This window comes from Rhipicephalus sanguineus, chromosome 11 (genome assembly GCF_013339695.2).
Source record: "Rhipicephalus sanguineus isolate Rsan-2018 chromosome 11, BIME_Rsan_1.4, whole genome shotgun sequence".
Taxonomy (NCBI): Eukaryota; Metazoa; Arthropoda; class Arachnida; order Ixodida; family Ixodidae; genus Rhipicephalus; species Rhipicephalus sanguineus.
In genome coordinates this window covers 93,466,101-93,487,038 of record NC_051186.1, presented here as the reverse complement: position 1 = coordinate 93,487,038, position 20,938 = coordinate 93,466,101, and the positions used below count along the sequence as shown (strand labels likewise).

The following is a 20,938-nucleotide window of genomic DNA, read 5'->3' as shown; positions in this document are numbered from 1 at the left end:
ATATATATATGTGTATATAACGCAGTCATGCTTTCATTTGCTTTTGTATAGCTTAGACCGTCACGTGATCTTCCTTGCTTTACTCTCTCACAGCAGCTTTTTTTCAAGGCCACCTTTGCATGAGACACAAGAGGGGGGCCTTCATAGAACAACACCTCCAAGCCGTCCTCCCCTGTGTATCCACAGCGGGTGAGCCTGCAGCCCGGAATGCCAGCAGGGTCACTGTGGCACCCCGCATGAAGTGCAGCGATGCCAATTGTGCAGTCCACAAGTGGCTGCAACAGCTCAGCTGCTGCCGGTCCTGAAAGAGAGAGGGCAAACTTTCTTCTTGGGCAGCCTTGGAGACCTGCCACTGATACAGTGCACAGCCAATGAGCACCACTGAAGGCTCCTGAACCACCAATATCTCAAAACCCTGTGTTCTCTCTTGAGACACCTGTACTGTGACAGTTCAAGTTACAACCTTCTATTGACGGTGCCAAGGAGTGCACCTTCACACTTATGCGTAAGCCTCCGTTAGCATTAAAAAGGAGTAGCAGTTAAGCTGAAGTAAGACAGAAAGACAAGCTAGTTGGTACATATGCATAATTGAAATTTCAAGCGCAAACTGGGACAAGGACAGGTAAGGGAACGACTCAGCACTTTATCAACTGAAAGCTATCGAGCAAGAACAACATGTGACCCGCCGCATCATTCCTAGGTGCAAACACAGGCCACTATAACACCGCATCTTTTCACTAACACCTTTCCAGGTGACACTTCTTTGCTGTAAGTATTTAGTGGTGGTTTTGACTGATACAGGCGACCCCCCTTATGTTTAATATGGAAAGCCTCAGCATATTCCTGTGTGGTGCTATCCCGGTGCTTGAACAGAGCCACTGTATTGGAGAAGAGTGCTTTACAACCACACTGCACACAATGCAGAGCCAAATGTGCGAGTGGCCTTCCGTAAATAAAGGCACAACCACAGGGACACTGCCCCCGTCCAGGCTTGCAAACCTCGCACGTACGTCGAGAAAGCACACATAAGCACAGCTCATCTACGGGCCAGCTCCCCCTGAACAAGAAGCCGTTCAAGCTTTTAAATATCAGGCATTTAAAAATGAAATTTCAGAGAAATTTTCTATTTCTGGGAAGTTACTGAGGCAGGACAAGTTTGCACGCACTCAACCTTGTGCCTCAGTGCTCCCTATATTGCACTCGAAGGGTAAAAAAAAAAACACAGGCTTTCTGAACAATTAAATCGGAAGTCTTTAGATGCTTCCGCAATCAAATGTCCTCATTGTAAGCCCTGCACAATGGCACGTGGTGATGTGGTTAACTGCACAAACTACAGCTTTTGTGAACAATTGTCCATTAAAATCAATCATAAGTGACAGTCTGTCCTGTCTCGCCTTTCCTGCCATCAACCTGCTATAATACCTTTCAACACCTAAATAGCCGCTATAAGTCTGCATCTATGTCTGTGTTTCTCCATCTTGGCTTATGCTAGAGTTCTTCATCCATAGGAGTTGTGAAGCTCCCCACATGCTCCACATATCGAAATCCAGACGCACCATTTGCCAATATCGCAGAAGTCTGCTATTGTGGCACCATCTAGGCAAAAAAAACTACTATCTAATAAAATGTCTTTTTTTTGTATTTTACGTTGCAGAAATACCACATTCTTGATAAAGCAAGCAGTGGGTTTGTCTTGTGGTTTACTTTTTGCTAATGATACCATAGTGTCACAGCTCTTTGGAATTTCTTGAAAGTGCTTCGCCTAATTCTTGTGCAATGAAAAAGAAGTGGCGGCAATGCGGCGTGTTTCTGTCGTCCCTCCCAGGTGGTGCGTCAGTGTGCTATCTTACGCAAATTCGTCCATGGGCACGTCTGGGTTTCGGAATGAAATTCTGTAACTGGTATGATTGAAGGGTTTACGGAGCTTAGGCTTTGTGGTAATATGGAAAACTGGGTGCACCTTGAATGGCCAGCAGGGACCAGGAGTCCATGAGCTCCAGGGTTGCCTGATTTCCCGCAGCTTGGAAGTCTGCCAGCTTTGCCTGCACAGCGAGACGCCCATAGTCAAGGGTTCAACGAAATATCGTCTGGCGAGGAGCGAACACTGTAGAAAAAATGAGCACCTTCCAAAATCAGGAGCAAAAGAAAACTATTCAATTTGACGTTTTGAAACCCATACGGGTTTGTTGTTCACGAGGGAGCGAATGCACAAAAAACCATCCTTATGTAGTGGTTAGGCATTCTATCCACTACATAAGGACAGCTTTTGCACATTCGAGTAGTTGACATTAAGAGGGAAAAAACAGGCCTGGGCAGGTCACATCATGAGGAAGACAGATAACCATTGGTCAGTTAGATCGATGGTAAGAGATCAGAAGCACGGCCGACAACGTCAAAAGGTGGGTGGAGTGACAAAAAAGAAGTTTGCAAACATAAAATGGAAATAGCTCACACAGGACAGGGTAGGTTGCAGATCATCAGGTCCTGCATGACAAGGGCTAATGATGATATGGCGCTACTGATAATAGCACCCATTCCCTAGTCTTTTGGGACTCCGTTTAGAGAGAGAGTCCACATAATGGTACACACATTACAGTGATGAACAGTTCATTATGAAAGAGATTATGTAAAAGAAAAAAACCTCACTGTCATCGTCAAACAAATTGGTGTGTATCTCATTGCACCTTGTCACCTACTCAAATGCCACATGAGCTTACACGTCAAACTTGCAAGGCAACTGCAGGTTGGACACGCACCTTGACATGAGCCAAGTCTTTGTCCCTACACCCAGCATTGGAGACACGTACAGCCAATCCTTGGTCTTGTTCTCTGAGGTCATCAATGATGCCACCTTTCTGGTTTGTGTACACTGTGAGTGTACCTAATCTCTGCCAAACCTGCAATGTCAGCAGAAATGTAACACACGACCGATGTAACATATCTTATCAATAATACATTACAGCATTAACAGCAGTGACAGAAAGGCCCTAGAAGGAGGAGGGCAGGAAAAGAAAAGGAAAAAAGAACAAAGAAAATAATTATGATTGTGGTATCACAACGTAATTAGTTGTGCCGTAAGTTACTTTACAGTTTTCAATTAAGTTAACGTCCTCGAGACCTGAACAGAAATTTCAAAATCTGATGTTGCCGAGAAGGAGAAGACATAGGTCCAAGTATTTTCCCGAGGTCCAGCAGTTGGCGTGTGTTTGAGAGCGGTACCTATGGAAAGCGTTGTGCGACATGGGTGCCTGATTTGCGTTTATTAGTGAAAGACATGAAAACCCTATAATGGCCCGCCACTGCACTGTGCTGTTCTTATTTCGCACACTTCCATGTCAAAGTCTATAATTAGGCCATAAGTCTCTTTTACTCAAGCGAGCCTGTCACCCACTACTACAGCCTCAAGTGGTGTGAGCACACCCTGCAGCAAAATTTTGCGGAATATGAAATTTACAAGAAGCTATATTCTGCTTTGTCTGTGGGAGCACAGCCTCCAATTAACGTTCCGCCTGTAGTAGTTCTTGAGACTTATATAGTTACCTGCTAGACTAGAAGCATCGTGCGATAACACAGAGAAGTTCACCTCTGCAGCAGAGCTCACGTCATGTGCAGAGATGTGGTAAAACTAACTGCACACACGATGCTCACACTGTCATTATGCTTCAATGCAATTAGATTGAGGCTTGCTGATATATTTTTATCACGTGCAGAAACATGGGGGGAGGGGGGTGAAATTTTATGCAATGCATGAAACCACATAACACTAGCAGACAGAAGCCCACAGGCAATTGGGGCTCAATCACGCTGACGACTCGCAGAAACCGCAATGAGTTGCGAATGGTTGCTTTGGCAGAAGGCACTGTTTGGGTCAGTCACAGGCATGTGCACAGACAGTGAGGGGGGTGGCATCCTCCTCTTATCATCTAAGTGGGGCACTAAGTCTGCCCCATACCCTGACTCAGTTGGACAGGGTTAAGACTTTCGGATAATCCGAAAAAATCCTATAAAATTTTTGACAATTCCGATTTATCCTATAACTCAGAACTAAAAGGGCATTTTAATGTTCAAAGGACATTTCCAAAGCTGAGAATCATCAATCGAAAGGAGCGCACCTCCATCAGCAGCAGCAACCTCATAAAACGTGCTTGCGTCTCTAACAAGCTTTAAGTTTGTAATACGAACAAACGCAGGTGTTTAGTATTTAGGTATTTGTGCTTTTATGTATACTGTTTGTGCACTCAAACACCCAGACTTCTAAAATACACTTAGTGTGTTTGCATGTTTTCAGGTTCAGATATCATTTCATCTAAATTTTGGAGTATTGAGAAATAATAATAATATAGTTGACATAATAATAACAGCTTGACTAGTTCCTGCTCCCCCCAAAAGTACACTGTGGCGAGTTACAGCAGTGCACATGAACAGCCTTATTAACAGGGTAAATGAACAGGAAGTGAGAAAAATGAAAGGATGGAAAACAGGATTATGAGCAACACTGCAACGCATTTTCACTGGACGTAAAATTAACCAGAACACATTGCAACAACTTATAATGCAAAATTAAACCCGAAATTCGGAGCATTGGAGATTTATGAGAAATACAACTTCGATAAATGCCGAATTCTCTCCCAAAAAATTTACTCCGAAAACACCTTGCGAATTTCAAGGAAACCAAGCTCCGAAAACGTGGAGCCCTAGTTATGGCCATGCAGGTTTTCTGACGATAATGGCGGCCAAGACTCCTGATGTTTGCATTTCAAGAACAGTTAATTCCCACCTTTTCCCCTCAGGGACCCAAAGGCAGGCTGTTGTGAGAAGTGCTTCATTTTCATTTTTGCATCCACTGCGAAGATTGCTTTCTTTCAGACTCCGCCAATGGGGGGGAAGGGGAAAGGGTGAACCTGCGCACCCTATGGATGATGGTCACGCAAAGAAATGTGAATGGCATGAATCGCACGGCATTTTTATGTGGCCGCGAACTGTTTGCACTCGCTAGTGAACACTGGTTGCACCGAGTTGCCACTCAGTCACCACAGTCGCAAACAGTCACACAAACCACACGAGCGTAACAAGACATTCGTAAGTCGCAAATGTGAAAGAGCCCCAATTTTCGTGGCACCGTTATATGATATCTAAAAGACCACAGATTTAGATTGGAGTTTTTGGTTTTTTTACGAAGATATAGAATTTACAAGACGACTCATGATGCAGACTACTGTATCAATGCTGTGGGCATTTGTTGTACACCTCATCTGTACATCATCATCATGCATCCTCATCTTCGTCGTGTATCATCACCATCATTGTGGCTCACCGTCTGTTTGCTGCCGGGTCCTCGGGCCAAATAAAACAGCAATAAAACTCGTACATGTAGGGGGACCACATATCTGCATAAGCAAAGCTATCTTATACATCGCTCTAATATACTTTGACACGAAAACAAAGTTATTAATACCATAATACCACGAAAAAAATCTGACTAATAAGCAGAGAAGTCATCTTATTGACCGCTGCATGGTGTGCTCCAATGTGAACCATGCAAAAATACTAGGCCAAAGTAAGCAAATCACAGCTTATGAAATGTTGGAGGCTTTTTTTTATCAGACAAGCAAGTGAGGAGTGTGTAAGCAACAACGATTGCGCTGTACAATGCGGAAAGGCAATTTCTTTCGTGCCTGGTTTTATAATTTTTGTTTGATTATCTCCTTGGGGTCGTTGTGACAGTGCACCTGCGCAGCTTGAGGATATATAACCCTGTGGATTCTTACAATGATATTGACATCAAAACACCAACTTGCCCAACATTGAACTCTTTTAAAGTATAGTAATATTAACATGAAAATTTGGCAGCTCAAAAAGAAGTCACCCAAAAAACAGCTGTGGCTTAGTTTCCACACCACCGATTGTCTTACCATTGGCCATGGCTGATAGATATGCTTTTGGCTAGCAACGAAAGCATTCGTCACTGCCATGAACCGCGCAGGTACCCGACTTTTTGGAAGCCTGGTGTGCTCGCAGAGCCTCGCACTCCAAGCTCATCCTCAAGCAAGGTGGACAGATACAGCCGAGCACAAGGTGCTGCTGAACAATAATAATTAAATGTGTATGTGGGACTTTTTTGAAGATTTTGCATCTCTTCAGAACATGAAACAAGAGCCCTCAAGGCAGGACAGTTTCGCGAGTCGGATGGTCACCCTACCTATATGCAACTGAGCAATTTCCTACCTGGCCACTACAAACAGCAGTTTAAGTTAATGCCATAGGCATGCCAGGTTCTCCATTAGGGGAAGCTTTCCCTAGCAAAAATTCCCAATCAAAACCAATAGCCTATTGGGTTATTGACACCTATTGGTCTATTGGTTCTATAGGTCTATGGAACTGTATTGGGCTATTGGTCTATTGGTTCTATATCAGCCTACTGGACCTATATTGGTGTATTGGTTCTCTATTAGCCAATTGGATTATATTGGCCTATTGGTTCTGTATTTTGCCTGCTGGCATTGTATATTTTTGTATTTGCCCACTTCTCAGTCCCCTTAGAATTAGTCTTGCGCAAGTGTTTTATGGTGTCTTGTCGTCATGCAGAAGGCCCACACTGTGGCAGCGCCCCTGCAATGATAATCACAGTGGATGATGAGGCATATGTTTCAAACTATTCTCATAATCAAACCTACAAGTGCTTCTTCTGGCCCTTGATGATGGTGGCGATCTTGCGGGCAACTATTTTGCCAAGGCAACTATGTCTTGTGGCAATTTCTTCTGGACTGCCTCATCCGCACTCAAGGAAGTGCCTGAAAGTTCTGTAAATAAACAGAGCCAGAAATCAAAACAGTAACACATAAAGTTTAATTAAAGTTACCTCAAGCAATGTATAGAACAGTAGACGGCACAGTGAGAAATTAATCTAGACCTTAATTCACTGCACATGTCACAATGTTGCAGCAGCTGAACTATAGCAAAAACTGAGTGAAATATTACACACCCAACTGTGGCTTATTGCGTTGAAGAAAACAATATATCGGCAAACTTTTGCGGCAAAAAAGGAAGGAAAGAAAGGGGCAAAATTTTTTTTAATTAAGCAGCACCTATCCCGTTTACACGCTTGCGCCTGTGTTTTTTGAGCTGTACCCAAGAATGAACTGCAACTCGTCCTTAAATTACAGCAACTCAATAATCACTTACTATCTGTGACGTGCTCTTTTTCACGATGGTGGTGCGGCTATCATACCTAGAGCATGCCACTAAATCTCAACTTAAAGATGGCATGAAATAAATTAAGCTAGGGTAGATTCACGATGAGCAACGGTAATATGTAAGACAGTAGTAAAGGCAGCCTAGATTCCATATCGTTGCGAGCCCAACACAGCAGTCAGGCTGCAATGAGTTGGATTAACACACGTGCTTTATGCAATTAAGCAACAACATTAATAAACCCACTCCTGCGATAGCCCTAATTGGGGCTGCATATGTAAAAATAAAAAAATGGAAATAAAAAATCGCACCAGTGCAGTACATATGCTATGCACATTTTGTATAATGATTATCATGTGGCCTTCTGTGGTTCTTGTGTGACATTATGTCGAACAAGTATGAAAGCCGATTGGCGCACTACAACACACAAACAGCATCGACTAGAGCGTTTTACTATGAGGCGATAAACGCGTTTTCGGCTTAACACGCACGTTGTAAATACTTACAAGGGCTTGCGAGACTCCAACTACACTCACGAGCAGGGCGCCTGTCCTTTACCTCTAATCTATGCTACGTTTTTTTGTGCATACTGACAAACACAAAACAAACTGCAACTAATATATGCGCTCAATCATTCACTTCTGAGAGGCGTGTGGACTTGCAATCGAGGCGTTGCTGGGTCTCGCTGTCATCAAATACCGGAGACAAAGGACGAGGGACTTGTTTTCCCGACCTTTCGGCTTCGTCCCAAGTTTGAATACAAAAAAAAGGTGATATCAAATAAATACTAAATAGGAGTAACTACCATGCCCACTCAACTCACCAAACAATCGGAGCACATGGGCCGTTGTTGCTCGTCTTGCCATTATTCTTGGTGCCACTTTGTAGAGTCGAAATCGGTCGAAATCCAAGACATTATGGCTCAGAACGTCTCCATCTGGTGCACGCTGAACACAGTCTTCACGTTATCGTCGCGGAAGCACATTAAAGCAAACATCGTGTAAGCAGGCTTACGTGAAGCATCGAGATCACAAAGCGCGCGCTATGGCGACAGACACAACGTTTTGGCTTAGCTTGGCCGCAGGCTGGGCTTGTCTTCGTATCGGCCGAGCGCGGATGGCGCGCCAAAACGCACGGTCGGTCGCGTTGCAGATCCACAATTCTTTCTCCTGTATCTTTACAGCACTACTTATTTGCTTAGCATAAATAGTTATAAAACTTTACATATATCCCAGCTATCTTAAAGCTTGGGATAACATGCAGCGTCGCCACGCCGCGCAACCGTCTCACTTTTTTTTTTTTTGTTCGTCACCTGGCTGGTTCTATGCCGGTTCCCATGAAACACAAAACCTCTATAAAACGTCTTTAAAACGTTTTAAAGCCTCTATAAACCTCTATAAAACGTTTTATAGAGGTTTCATGTTTCGTGGGTTGTGATCTCATGGCGGTTTCTTTATTATTATTCTGTGGTGTGTGTGTTGTCGATTCCTTCGCAAGTTCTTCTTTAGCGTGTTTTACTATAGTGCCCGTTTACCGCACGGCATGTACGGAGACACCGTACCGCCGTGGTCGACACGCCAGCCTTTTTATATAACTCTTTTAGTCGCGTGAGATCAGACTTATCAAAAGTGAATTGATCCCGTCTGCAGCTTGCGTATAATATAGCCAATCATGATCAAGAAATTTGATCGGGATCGGGTCCGACGCGCTCAATCAGTCATAAGATGTTATAAAACAGCTACCAATAGGCGGTAGCTGTTTGAACAATAAAACTCCTGTTGGCCTTATACATCTTCTGTTAGTACATTAAGAAACCAATAGGAGTACTTATTTGACCAATACAACTCCTATTGGCCCAAGAAGTCACCGATAGGCAGCACCGATTTGACCAATACAACTCCTATTGGTCCAATAAGACACCAAAAGGCAGCCCTATTTGACCAATACAACTTCTATTGGTCTAATAAGACACCGATAGGTGGTGGCTGTTGGTGTCTATTGGTACCCATAGAAGTCTTATACAACCAATACAGCTCCAATAGATGTCCTATAGAACCAATAGCGATTTCCTATTGGACCAATAGGAAATCCTATTGGCATTTTTGCTAGGGTTAACTCGTAGTATAACCCTGTTACATGACAAATCTTACGTCATTTACAGCGAATTACATTACGTGAACTTAATGTCATTTCACCTGCCTTCTGTCACACGACGAAAACAAATATCATTTTAAAATGATGACCGTGACGTTAGCCCTCCTGAGCCGTGACTATGAAAGAAATAAAAATCTATTAAAACTTGCATGTGACATGCGTGTATCCTCGGAAACAGTTTTTATCACTAAAAAGCTGCTCCTAGCATATAAACGCAGCCGTTTTACACAACTTGCCACCGCTGCACGACACAAACGAAGTCAAGCCAAGAGCCAATCGAAACCCAACATGGCTATTCTAGTACACTATAACATGGCCGACGATATGACCGGGCGTGAATACAGTGAACCGAAGCGTGGGAGCACGACTGACACTCCGGCTGTAGAAATGAGACGGCGGCAGCTAATTCGTGTAGTCACCACCTTGATCACCAAACACGGGCAGTCGGACGATCAACACCCGCGATAAGGGCTACTACGACAACAGAGCACAAGTGAAACATGGGCGGCATCCAGCCGCTGCAGTTGAAAGTAGCTTTCTTTTAGGAACTTTTGCGCGTGCTGTTACATAATCAAACGAGTAATAAGTTAATCCAGTAAGGAATAAGACATTTACAAATTAAAAACGTTGCGTGCACAGTGCTCGTCAAATGAAACCCGAACAGCGGCAAGCCTTCGCAGTAGTATCGTGCGGGCCGTCCAGTTATCACCATTGACAGGCGCGCGCATCCGGTTTGACGGCACTGCGCATATGCGCACCTGTCCATGGTGCTAACTGGACGGCGCGCACTATATCACTGCGAAGGCCTGCCGGTGTTCGGGTTTCATTTGACGAGCACTGTACATAAGTTAACAGCCATCTCCCTAAAAGGTCCCTGGCGTCGAGCTCGAATTGGGTCCGAACTCGAATGCGAATGTGTTTCGTGAACTCATTCGACAGAGAATGTCGTTTTCATCGAATGACATCAGTTTCCCTGTGCAAACCTATGACATTACAAACAAATGACATTCGCTGTAAATGACATTAGATTTGCCGTGTGACAGGGGTATTAGAGGCGTACAACCTCTGCACTGTCATACTGTGCGTTGCCTGAAGTGCTGAGCCGCGTCTATCGTTGATAAAGGCGCGCGAACAAGATTTGTGATTTCGTGTGCTTTCTTGGCAGCTTTATCGGCGAGCTCGTTGCCGGAGATACCGCGATGGCTTGGCAGCCACTGAAATACGATGTCGTATCCTTTCTCGATCGCATGGTGGTGCGTTTCTCGTATCTCGGACGCAAGCTGTTCGCAGGATCCGGGACGAAGAGCTGACAATACACTGTAGGGCCAGCTTTGAGTCGCAGAGAACAGGGCTGCAGCCCTTCGATTAGGCGATTTTGATTAATAGATTCAACGGCACCTAGAAAGGGCAATAAGTTCAGGACCAGTCGATGTTATCACGTGAGATTTTTTATCTGAGACTGATATGTCGTGATGGGATGACCGCTGCGCCGGTGGAGCTGCTCTGAGTAGTAGAGCCATCCGTGTAAATGTGAATTCAGTCAACACAGAAAGTACGCAAAATAGTCCATGGCTGCTTGCTTATTAAAGGGAAATGTAGGAAGGTTGCCAATCGTTCTCATTTCTGTAACGAATAGGCCCACTTCGTGTTGACGTAAGCACCATAAGGCTGATGGTGAACGTGTCGAGGACAGTGAAGCCGGATGGCAGGAAAACAAGATAGGTGGTGACTAAATTAGACAACAATGTCGTTGTTCTCTTAGGTACGCGAGGCGGCTGGATTTCAAACGCAAAATGGGGCGAATGTGAGCCCTCAAGGCGTCGATTGTGACGCAAGTTGTGATCGGATGGTCGCGAACCAATATAACTGTACCAGCTACTGAGGTGCTTCGCAGTACATAGGCCCAGGTAAACGCGTGCTGCCTGCGCTTGCACGCTCTGACGTGCTCGGTGGTCTGATTCGCAGGATTTACAAAGCATGGGAGAGCTATAGTGCAGACGTCCAATAAAAAGTGCTCGGATATAGCTGTAGACCGTGATGGTCCCCTTCGTTTTATGAAGCGCTTGTGTGTGTGTCGCAATTTTTTCGTCCATCGAACAGGGAAACTCCTCTCGCACGATAGAGAATACTCCTCGTGTAGAAAGCGATATAGGCTCACTAGTTATAATGACATCACAAAAGCGTATCTATAAACGCCAGGAGGATATACTCCCCGAAGGTCGCGGAGGCCACATTTTCGATGGAGGTGAAAACGTTTGAGGTCCGTGTCCTTAGATTTAGGTGCACGTTAAAGAACCCCAGGTGGTCGAAATTTCCGGAGCCCTCCACTACGGCGTCCCTTGTAATCAAATCGTGGTTTTGGGACGTTAAACCCCTGATACCATTAAGGATATACCCACCGCCGAGTCCCAAGTTGAACAGAAGGCAGGGCGTCGCCTGGAGACAGCTCCAGACACACATCTTCTCTAACCCATTCCATCTAAAACGAATCTACCCAGACAAGCTTCAGAACGACACGTGCAAATTGTGCCAGGAAGGGCTAGCAACACTTAAACACATGCTGTGGGAGTGTAGTATAGTTATCGGGATGGCAGTTACTCCGGAGACCCTGTCGTCGATGTGAGCCGCCGCTCTGCGCAGCTGGGACCTCGGCATCCAAATGTGGGCAGTTCAGCAAGCCCGTGAGGCGGCGTTGAGGCAAGGCCTTGACGTTCCCCCGTGGGAGACCTAAGCTCGGGTCGCGTTGAACCTTGCCGGACAATCAATAAAGTGGTATCCATCCGTCCATTGTCTCTGAAGTATGCGCTAAATGTGTATCAGCGGTAATGAGCTTCGACACGCGGATGATATAATGAAATCAAGAGTTTGACGAAAACCCCTCTGGTCGGGAATCCTCATGGTCAAAAGTATAAGAAATGCGCCGACCAAATACAAAAAGAACTTTAAAATGAAAGACGTTTCGTCTGCCGTACGGGGACCTTGTTCACAATGACGCAATGGAAGAAGGGTGGTGATGAAGTACGTGCAAATAGATGACTCAAACAGCGTGCATAAACATAAGGGTGCCGTCATTGCGGTTCAGCGTGGTATCAGTAGCTTGGATTAGTACTGATTCGAGATCAAGTCGCGAAGTTAGATTTCTTTCCGTAGCGAGCACATCCGCACTGCCACAGTAAATATCGTGTCCCTTTGAGACGGAGTGTTCGGCAAGAGCACTAGAAGACACCTTCTCTTTTTTCAGATCATAAGTGTTCTTTCAGACCCCTTTGAAAATCACCAGTCCCATCAAGAACCCTAGGTCAAGAAGAAATCATGAACCTTAGGTGGTCGAAATTTCCGGAGTCCTCCACTACGGCGTCTCTACCACAACAATTTTGTTTACATAGCTGCAATTTCTGCTTAAATAAGACCTCGAAACGTTCAAACGATCGGCGCGAAGCCCCATTCAGGCTAGTTTATTGCAAGGCGGCCTTGTGCTGTCTTATGCAAGCTGTTATGCAGTGCCATGTGTCTTTCTTCGTCTACCCTCATGCGCTGTTCCTTTATATTTAACGTGTTCATATCAGACTTGACTGCCGCGCTAAGAATGACGTGCCTCGCACTGTTTCAGCATCCCCCAGATAACACACCAAGGGGCTTCTTTATCGTGGAGTTCCTCACCGCCAGAAGTAACTGCTCGGCTCCCGGCGCCTACTCTGTTTCTCGTTGCAAGCCATCTACGACAAAGGTAAGTGCGCCTCTGACAGGACGAACCGTAGGTCCTTCAATAAGGGAAATCTAGGCCAGTCGATGAAGGTCATTTGTGACAGCTTACAGCGCTAAACAGACGAGGACAAAGTTCAAAGAAGCTAACGACATGACCGCTGACTCACTGCAGTATGTTAGAAGCGACAGGAATAAATACAAAGGCCAACCGCACCTCAAAGGAGCTGAGTCGTCCAAGTGATGTAATCATGCCAGAACGCGTGGAGCATACACGTGCGCTCAAAACAATCAAACAAGTAAAAGTAACAAACATAAACGTGCAAAGAAAACTTCCCGCGTTAATCAAGATGACACTGTACAATTTAAAAATCGCTCCTTCTAAAAAGGAGGCTAAGGGCAACAGACGGATGGCTTATACACGTTTTCCCTTCGCCGTTAATAGACATTTATAGTTTTAGCAGACTTAGTGGAATAGCGGGATCGAAATGCGCATGCGCAATACGCTAATCGATGCGTAGCGTTCCCCGTAAACGCCATTTTTTAGATTTAGTGTTACCGTGTTTGCGTGGTTATACGTAATGTACGTGAAACATGGTGGCTGTTTTGAACGCCAGCTTCGGAGTGAATTTAGGGTTTATGTGGACGGATTCTCTTCTTTCGTAGCAAACGACTGTGTAAAATGGCTTCGCTTGCCTTCAGGCAGCTTCGACGACCGAGTATTACGGATAACTTAGCGGGGATTTTGATATCGCTTCCCGTTTCGAACGTTCCTAGGCCTAACAAGATCGATGTAAAAAAATCTGCAACACATAAATTTTCCCTTTTGGTGAGTTGTTCATATTTATTTACTTTTATTATTACTAAAAATATAGCAATATTGCTGCATGCGGAAATAAAGGCCAGCATTTTCAGTTTTTTTAATACGTTTTCAACGCATTCATAGCGTTAAAACGCGACCGTCACAGCTTGAGCACGTAAACGCTACCTCGCTCTACTAAAATGCGCTGTCCGCAACGAACGTTTGCGGCACGGTAACGCTATCCTTAAGCCCCGCTATTACTAAACTAAAATTGCCTAATGTACGTACATAGCTTCCATTATTTCCCTCTTGTCTTGATGTTTATGCCGGATCAAACAATCGGTTTCCCGCGCAATCGGTTCACATCCACAATATTTGCAGTGCGTTGACAAGTGCAAACCGCCTGTAGCCCTCAACGGAGACAGACGCTCTCTCAAGCTAATATTCGCTCATCGCCCGGTTTGTCCAATATACACGCCCGCATGACAGTGGCAACCATGTAAACACCTGACTTGCATCTAACGTATCTGTCTTTTGGCTTCTCGGAACATGAGTTGCAAGACTTACCCACGCCCTATATAGTTTCTTATGCAAACGGGAACAGATAGTGGCAAGTTTGTTGGGGGTGGATAAGGCGACACGCACCCCATGCCTGCTTCATACATTCTTCAGGCTGTGTGAAAACTTATATACAGCCGCACATTTCTTAATCTGAACGCGCGAGCGTCGACCGCCGAGTTGAGAAGTGCCGTATACGGAGTGCAGCGGAGAAATGAACGAGAATACGCGCATGCGCGCAGTGAACAGTCCGGCGCAGCTTTCTTCTGCCAGGCTGTTATACGGAACGGACCCAACCCCGTCTACTTTTTTCACCTTGCTCTTTTGTCCTGTTTTTGGCTTGCCGTGGCAGACATCTTTGTTGCCCCAGGAAAGTGCTGCGTGACAACAGAAAAAAGAAAAAAAAGCAATGCTGATACGCACGTATAATCAGCGGATCGATCTATAGAGATCCCGCCCATCTCACGCGTAATCATTCGACCTTTTCTTTTTAACTTGATGGCAGCGTTCAGAAGAAAAGTCAGTTTCCCCGCAAGGGCGAAGCAATAAATGCGATAGCAACAAATTGTAGTGTTATACGGAAGTCAGGCTGGCAGCTAACTCTTTTGTATCCCATTTCGCGTAACTACAAAACGCGGGTGTAAGAGACTACGGCCGCTCTAGGGAGAGATGCTCTTTCCGCATACTCACTTGGCATTGACAGCGCAGCATGTAGAAAAGGTATACGAGCCGCCAGCTGATGGCTCCTGAGATAGCGCGCGCGCCAGCGATCGCGACCGCACCCTTAGAATCAAAGTTCAAAGTTGCTGCTCGAGCGACACCCCCCCCCCCCCCCGCCACCCGCTCGCGTCTTTTCATGCTTGTTCAAGACGGGCGGCGCGTTTCCTGTCTGCTTCGACGGCAGGCCTCCCGAGCGGGGTAATGTCATCGCATGCGCCCTCCGAGCGACGGAAATGCGCAGGCTCGTTTGATCTCTGCTTCGGCCGCGTTCGTCGCCCCTGCTCGCGCGCTTTTACCCGCGGTAGAACATACGATGCGCGGGGGAATGTTATCAACTTGGACTTTTACGAGACATGACGGCAAAAACCCGTCGAAACGGTCCATATAATTGCTATCGCAATAAAAGATGACGATAATGGTGCTCAAAAGATGCGGGGGTGGTGTCCTATTCTCGGAATAGCCTAGCAGAAGACAGCCGCACAGGACTGCTCATCGCGCGCGCGCGCGTATTCTCGTTCTTTTCCCCGCTGTGCTCCATCATACGCCATTTATCGACTCGGCGGTGGATGCTTGCGCGTTCAGGTTAAAAAAAATGGGGGGGGGGGGGGGGGGGGGCTGTACATAAGGTACAACCACCGGCCTCTTTTCATAGCGTACCTGCTCTTTTTTTTCTCTCATTAACACCTTTAACCCATTTGTTCAAATTATGGCAGGCACTCAGGATTTCGGCTTCAGCGTAGCCCCCGAAATATTTTTATCTCGTTCAGGCAACTCTCCTTCAGAAGATGAGTGCACGTTTTTTGGAGCACGGCGAGGCGCAGCGTACACGATAACGGATTTCATTATCTTGGAATGACCGGACGAAAAAATGAATACCCAGAAACCGAAGCAGGGCTTCAGTTTCCCGATTTTAAACTCAGATTTAAGAATGATCATTTGTGCTGGTTGTATAAATGCAGCTCTGTAAAGATAATAATGAAATTTTCGATATTGTACCAGTGGGCCGATCCCGGAGGCTGCGCAGAAAATTTAGGTGGATCCATGCGGCTTTCGTACGTGTTTTGAAACATCATTCGAGTCCAGGCGCTGCGTTGGCGCGCTTGTGCGTGGCAAGTATGGGTTGACCAACCACTGTGAGAAATGTCGGAGGCCCGTGTACTTAGATTTAGGTGCACGTTAAAGAACCCCAGGTAGTCGAAATTTCCGGAGCCCTCCACTACGGCGTCTCTCATAATCATATCGTGGTTTTGGGACGTTAAGCCCCAGATATTATTATTATAACAACTGTGAGAACGACCGAGGAGCAGCGTGCTTACGAAAAACGCTGACAAGAGCAGAGGCGGAAGGGTGCCCGTTAGCGACGCTGGTCACCCGCTTTCACAGTGAGTGGAATGGCTCCAACGTTTTAACAGCGAAGCTAATAAAGTGGCTGTAAGACGTCCGTTAACAAAATACCCCTGCTGCGCCGTTGCCATAGCAACCGCCTCGGCTGCGCGCCACATATGCTAAAAATAGCCAAGCCGCCGCCGCGCCGAGGAGCAGCCGCCGCCGAGTCGTCGCCGTAGCAACCGCCACAGTTTCTTACACCATGGCTCAGGTACACCGATTTCAACACATTCAGAGTGGCGAGCTTTGCGCGTATTCTGGATCCGCCTGCGGCCGTCTCTCGGCTGCCGCTTCTTCGGCCAAGCACGCTGGATCCAATCGCCGCCGGCGTTGCAATTCCCGTGCGTCAGCACGACGAGCTGCAGCTCAGCGAATCTGATAAACCATTTTCGCTGTACCAAGCTTTGCGCAACTTAGTGCAAACTTCCGCATTTTTTTTTTTGTGGAAAAGCGATAAGTATGTGAGTTTGGTATAGTAGTCCAAAATTCACTGTATGACATGCTGCTACATTCACAAGGAACAGATCGTGCGTTATCGGCTTGCACAGGTTTTGGAATTCACGAGGTTGTCTAAACACCGTGCGTATTCTAATACTCTTTGTTGTCTTTTTGATCATTTCTTTCGTGTTCGAGTTGTCCTTTTGTAACCCCTGTGCGCAGTGGATGTACTCTTGGTTACAAATGCTTGAGGAAAGACATTTCTTACGCATGCTAGTTCGCGCGCGGCATCTGCCACACACAATATCATAGTCCAATGTTGATGACTCGGTGAATTGGTGCTAATAAGTTTGCGTTGTTTACAAAGTGGATGTTATTTGGGGATAACCCTCCTTGTAAATTGTGCCACGCAATTCGGATGGCGCACTCTACACCCATAGACATAGGCGCGTACGTATGCTGTTTATTGCCGACCACAGCGAAACTATCGACACGGCTTCATGTGAGGTCGTTATTTGCAAAATGCTGTAAGTGCACAGGATGAAATGCAGTAACGGGTGCTCCAGTGAGCCTTCCCTCAGGGAATTGTGACATCTGCAGTGCTACTTATATCTTCATGAGTCCGCCAGGGCTTCTGATAGTATAACTCGTATATGGACACAGAGGGTCAAGATCTGCAATCAAATGCTCGACGAGACTGAGCTGCCTGGAACGTCCGTCCTGGAATGCAGGAGCTGAGTTGAACTGGTCCTTAAAGCTCCTTCAGAAGACTCCAAATTCCAAGGCGCAGTAATGTTTTATTAACGGCATAGAATTGTACCGAAGGATATGAATAACCGCTACAGGCCGTCCGGGAAGCTATATTTCAGTTGCTTGAGTCCATCTGGCGATAATCCCTCTTTAAATAGCTGGTATTCAGAGCTGAGAGTAGGTGTCATCGTGCATCGGCCAGCTGTGCCCCGACCTGTGCGTGGTAGGTCCCCAGATAAACGCTCTATAACTAAGTCAACGTCAGCTGAATATATTTTGTTAGGTCCATGTAGCTGGGCGGGAGTGATTACTTTCTGTGCTCGGCTTGTTGCTACCGTTTCGATGGATCCAATATTTGCAGACACTGAACGTGCGGTGGCAATGGCGATAACCTGCTACGTTTAAAGTGAGCCACACATGCAATATGGTGGGTGTTCGGTAATGGCTCAAACCTATTGCCTCAACTGTGCACCTATAAGGGTACTTGCTTGGGCCAGTTGGTATATATTCATTGTTACGTTATTGCGCACCACTTTGAGGACGAAGACTGAACCACACGAACACAAGCGCAAACTTACAACTGAATTTATTGGACGGACACATGAAGCTTTTTATACAATCGCGTACCATAGTAATAAACAAACAAAATGAAAACATTAAAAAAAGGAAGATATATATAAATAATATTACAATACTGATAGACACTCATGCCGGTGAATCACGCACCTATCGCATATCCCTGCATTACATACATATTCAGATACGTTATTTCCTTCTGCGTTAGTCCCAAAAGATGCCATACTGACGCAGTCATCCCCCAGGCGAACAATCTCGGACACCTCAATGATTTCACGAGTCATCTGATTATTGTGCCTAGCGACAACCTTGGTTTCACGGAACTCAGACAGGCAGGCCTCAGTCCCTTGACGCTGACTCACGAGTTGGCAGAAGAAGGAACCATCAGGTTTCTCGACTTGCGGCTAAGCTTTTCAAGTTCTCATATGTGCTGGAAATACGAGCCGCGCGCCAGTAAGCCCTTGCTTCCCTTCTCTTCCAGTCACTCAAAACTTGTGAAAAGAGGGGTTGCAAGCACGTGCCTAAAGAATGCTTTGCAGAAGTCTTGCCATCATTTGGTGCAAGAAAGCTTTCAAGCCCAACTTGGTCGACTGAAGCAGGCAGGGTATCCAGGTTATGTCACTATGTCAGTGGCTAACCCTCTATTGCAGGCAGTCAAGAAGTCCCAGAAGGAGCGAGTGCAGAGTAAACCCCAGAGCGAGAAAGGGAATTTTCGTAGGACCACTGCGATACCGTACTTTCACGACGTCTCCCCTCGCCTGAACAAGATTGGGGGCCGTGTCGGAGTGTAAGTAGTTTTTTACGGCACCCCGTAAGTTGTCGTCACTTTGCAACGTAAGAAAGGAAAAGGTGACGGGAACAAGTGCTTGCACAACTAACCACAGAAACAAGTTTGTGAATTGTGTCGAAAAAGTGGTTGTACGAGATTCCGCTCACATGCGGAAAGAAATAGGTAGGCCAGACCTCGGTGCCTGAATAAAAGACTGCGGGAGTACAACAACAATGTGCATAAATCGGTGCAAGGACACCTAGGCTTGCATTATCGAGATTGCGGATGCCAGCCGAAGTTCCGTGAAACTAAGGTTGTCGCTAGACACAATAATCAGATGACTCGTGAATCATTGAGGCGTCCGAAATTGTTCGCCTGGGGGATGACTGCGTCAGTATGGCATCTTTGGGACTAACGCAGAATTAAATAACGTATCTGAATATGTAATGCAGGGATATGCGATAGGTGCGAGATTCATCGGCATGAGTGTCTATCAGTATTGTAATATTAATTATATATATCTTCCTTTCTTTGTAAATGTTTTCATTTTGTTTGTTTATTACTATGGTACGCGATTGTATAAAAGCTTCATGTGTCCGTCCAATAAATTCAGTTGTAAGTTTGCGCTTGTGTTCGTGTGGTTCAGTCTTCGTCCTCAAAGTGGTGCGCAATAACGTAACAATGTGCACATAGGCGTGTTCCAAGACGTGCTGCGCCAACACGCTTTCACAGCAACAAGTTGCACGTCCACTAACTGCTGCACAGATGTATTGAAATGCGCTGTTCAAACTTCATGGCTAAGCCCTCAAGCAAGCAACACCACCGCCACCGTGTCTTAAGACAGCTGTAGTGGTTAGATTAATAGTTGGCAGACCGCAAATTGTCTATAACCGTCCGTCACACCTGTGGCAGCCTGTGCTCACGGGCGCCGTAGCCTCGTCTGCCACACCTGTTCTTCCTTGTCTGCCACAGTTGTACAAAAACACCATGCCGGGCGCTGACAGAAGGCACGCGCGGCACCGAATACAGAACTAGTCTGCGTAGAGTGGGTAGAATTGCACGCATCAGGGTTCCCGCATGCCACAAATCAGCCGCATGCCTCTGAGGCGCTCCGAAGGGAAGGAGAGCTTTTCACCCTTTCCCCCAAATCCGCGGCCAGAAAGCGCTCAGCTTCGCCTAGGTGGCCACTCTCCAGTGCTTGCCGCGCGATTTGAAAAAAGGCGTTAGCAAAAACCTCGGTCAGATGAACCATATAGTCACTGACCTCAGAATTTTTGAAATTTATCACCTCGGAGTTCTTCTGCGGCAGCACTGAAACTTCGTAACGTCAAAATCGCGGATAAACACGCTTCGTTGTGTTGAGGTTCAATATACATGGGTTTGTGCAAAGGGCTTCGTTATATCGAGAATTTCGTTATAGCGAGGTTTAACCGTATATGCCCCATGACTTGCACCCTACTGTACGGGTGTCTGCGGTACGCCGTGAATTACCGTATGGGTCACTGCGCACGTGTCATTGACTTTTTTAAAACCAAGCTGTTATTGCTGTTTTTCTATTGTCCCTAGCTATGTAGCCTATTGCACTGTGCACGTGGTGAGCAGTTCTGTTGGCACAAAAAACGCAGACAGGTAACCGTTCACAATGTGCTCTGATATTTTGTGCTCGCAAACTTACCTTCGCATGCACGTCTGTTATATTTTTGCAGGTGGATATGATATGCCAGGGAATGTACTTCTTGTTCGAGGGCATTTCTACGCACCGCAGTTCCTGGTGCGTGCCCTTACGCTAGGTACGTCTCGATTTATTCAGTCCAGTATCCACAATGGCAAACTTGCACACAAGTTGATTCCGTCATAAGTATAGAATATTAATATAATATCACCCTTTTCAA

General features: G+C 46.0%; 1 protein-coding gene across 1 annotated transcript in view; it reads right to left on the bottom strand.

The window, feature by feature from the left end:
- Positions 1-20,796, bottom strand: part of LOC119375235 (aminomethyltransferase, mitochondrial-like) — a 21,797-nt gene extending 1,001 nt beyond the window's left edge. Inside the window, exons 1-4 of the mRNA XM_049411211.1 lie at positions 20,722-20,796; positions 2,757-2,897; positions 1,961-2,042; positions 114-301 (exon numbers count right to left, since the gene is read on the bottom strand). Coding sequence (XP_049267168.1) covers positions 114-301; positions 1,961-2,042; positions 2,757-2,897; positions 20,722-20,796 — 486 coding nt within the window. The remainder of the gene's footprint in view (positions 1-113; positions 302-1,960; positions 2,043-2,756; positions 2,898-20,721) is intronic.
- Between the last annotated feature and the right edge of the window lie 142 nt (positions 20,797-20,938).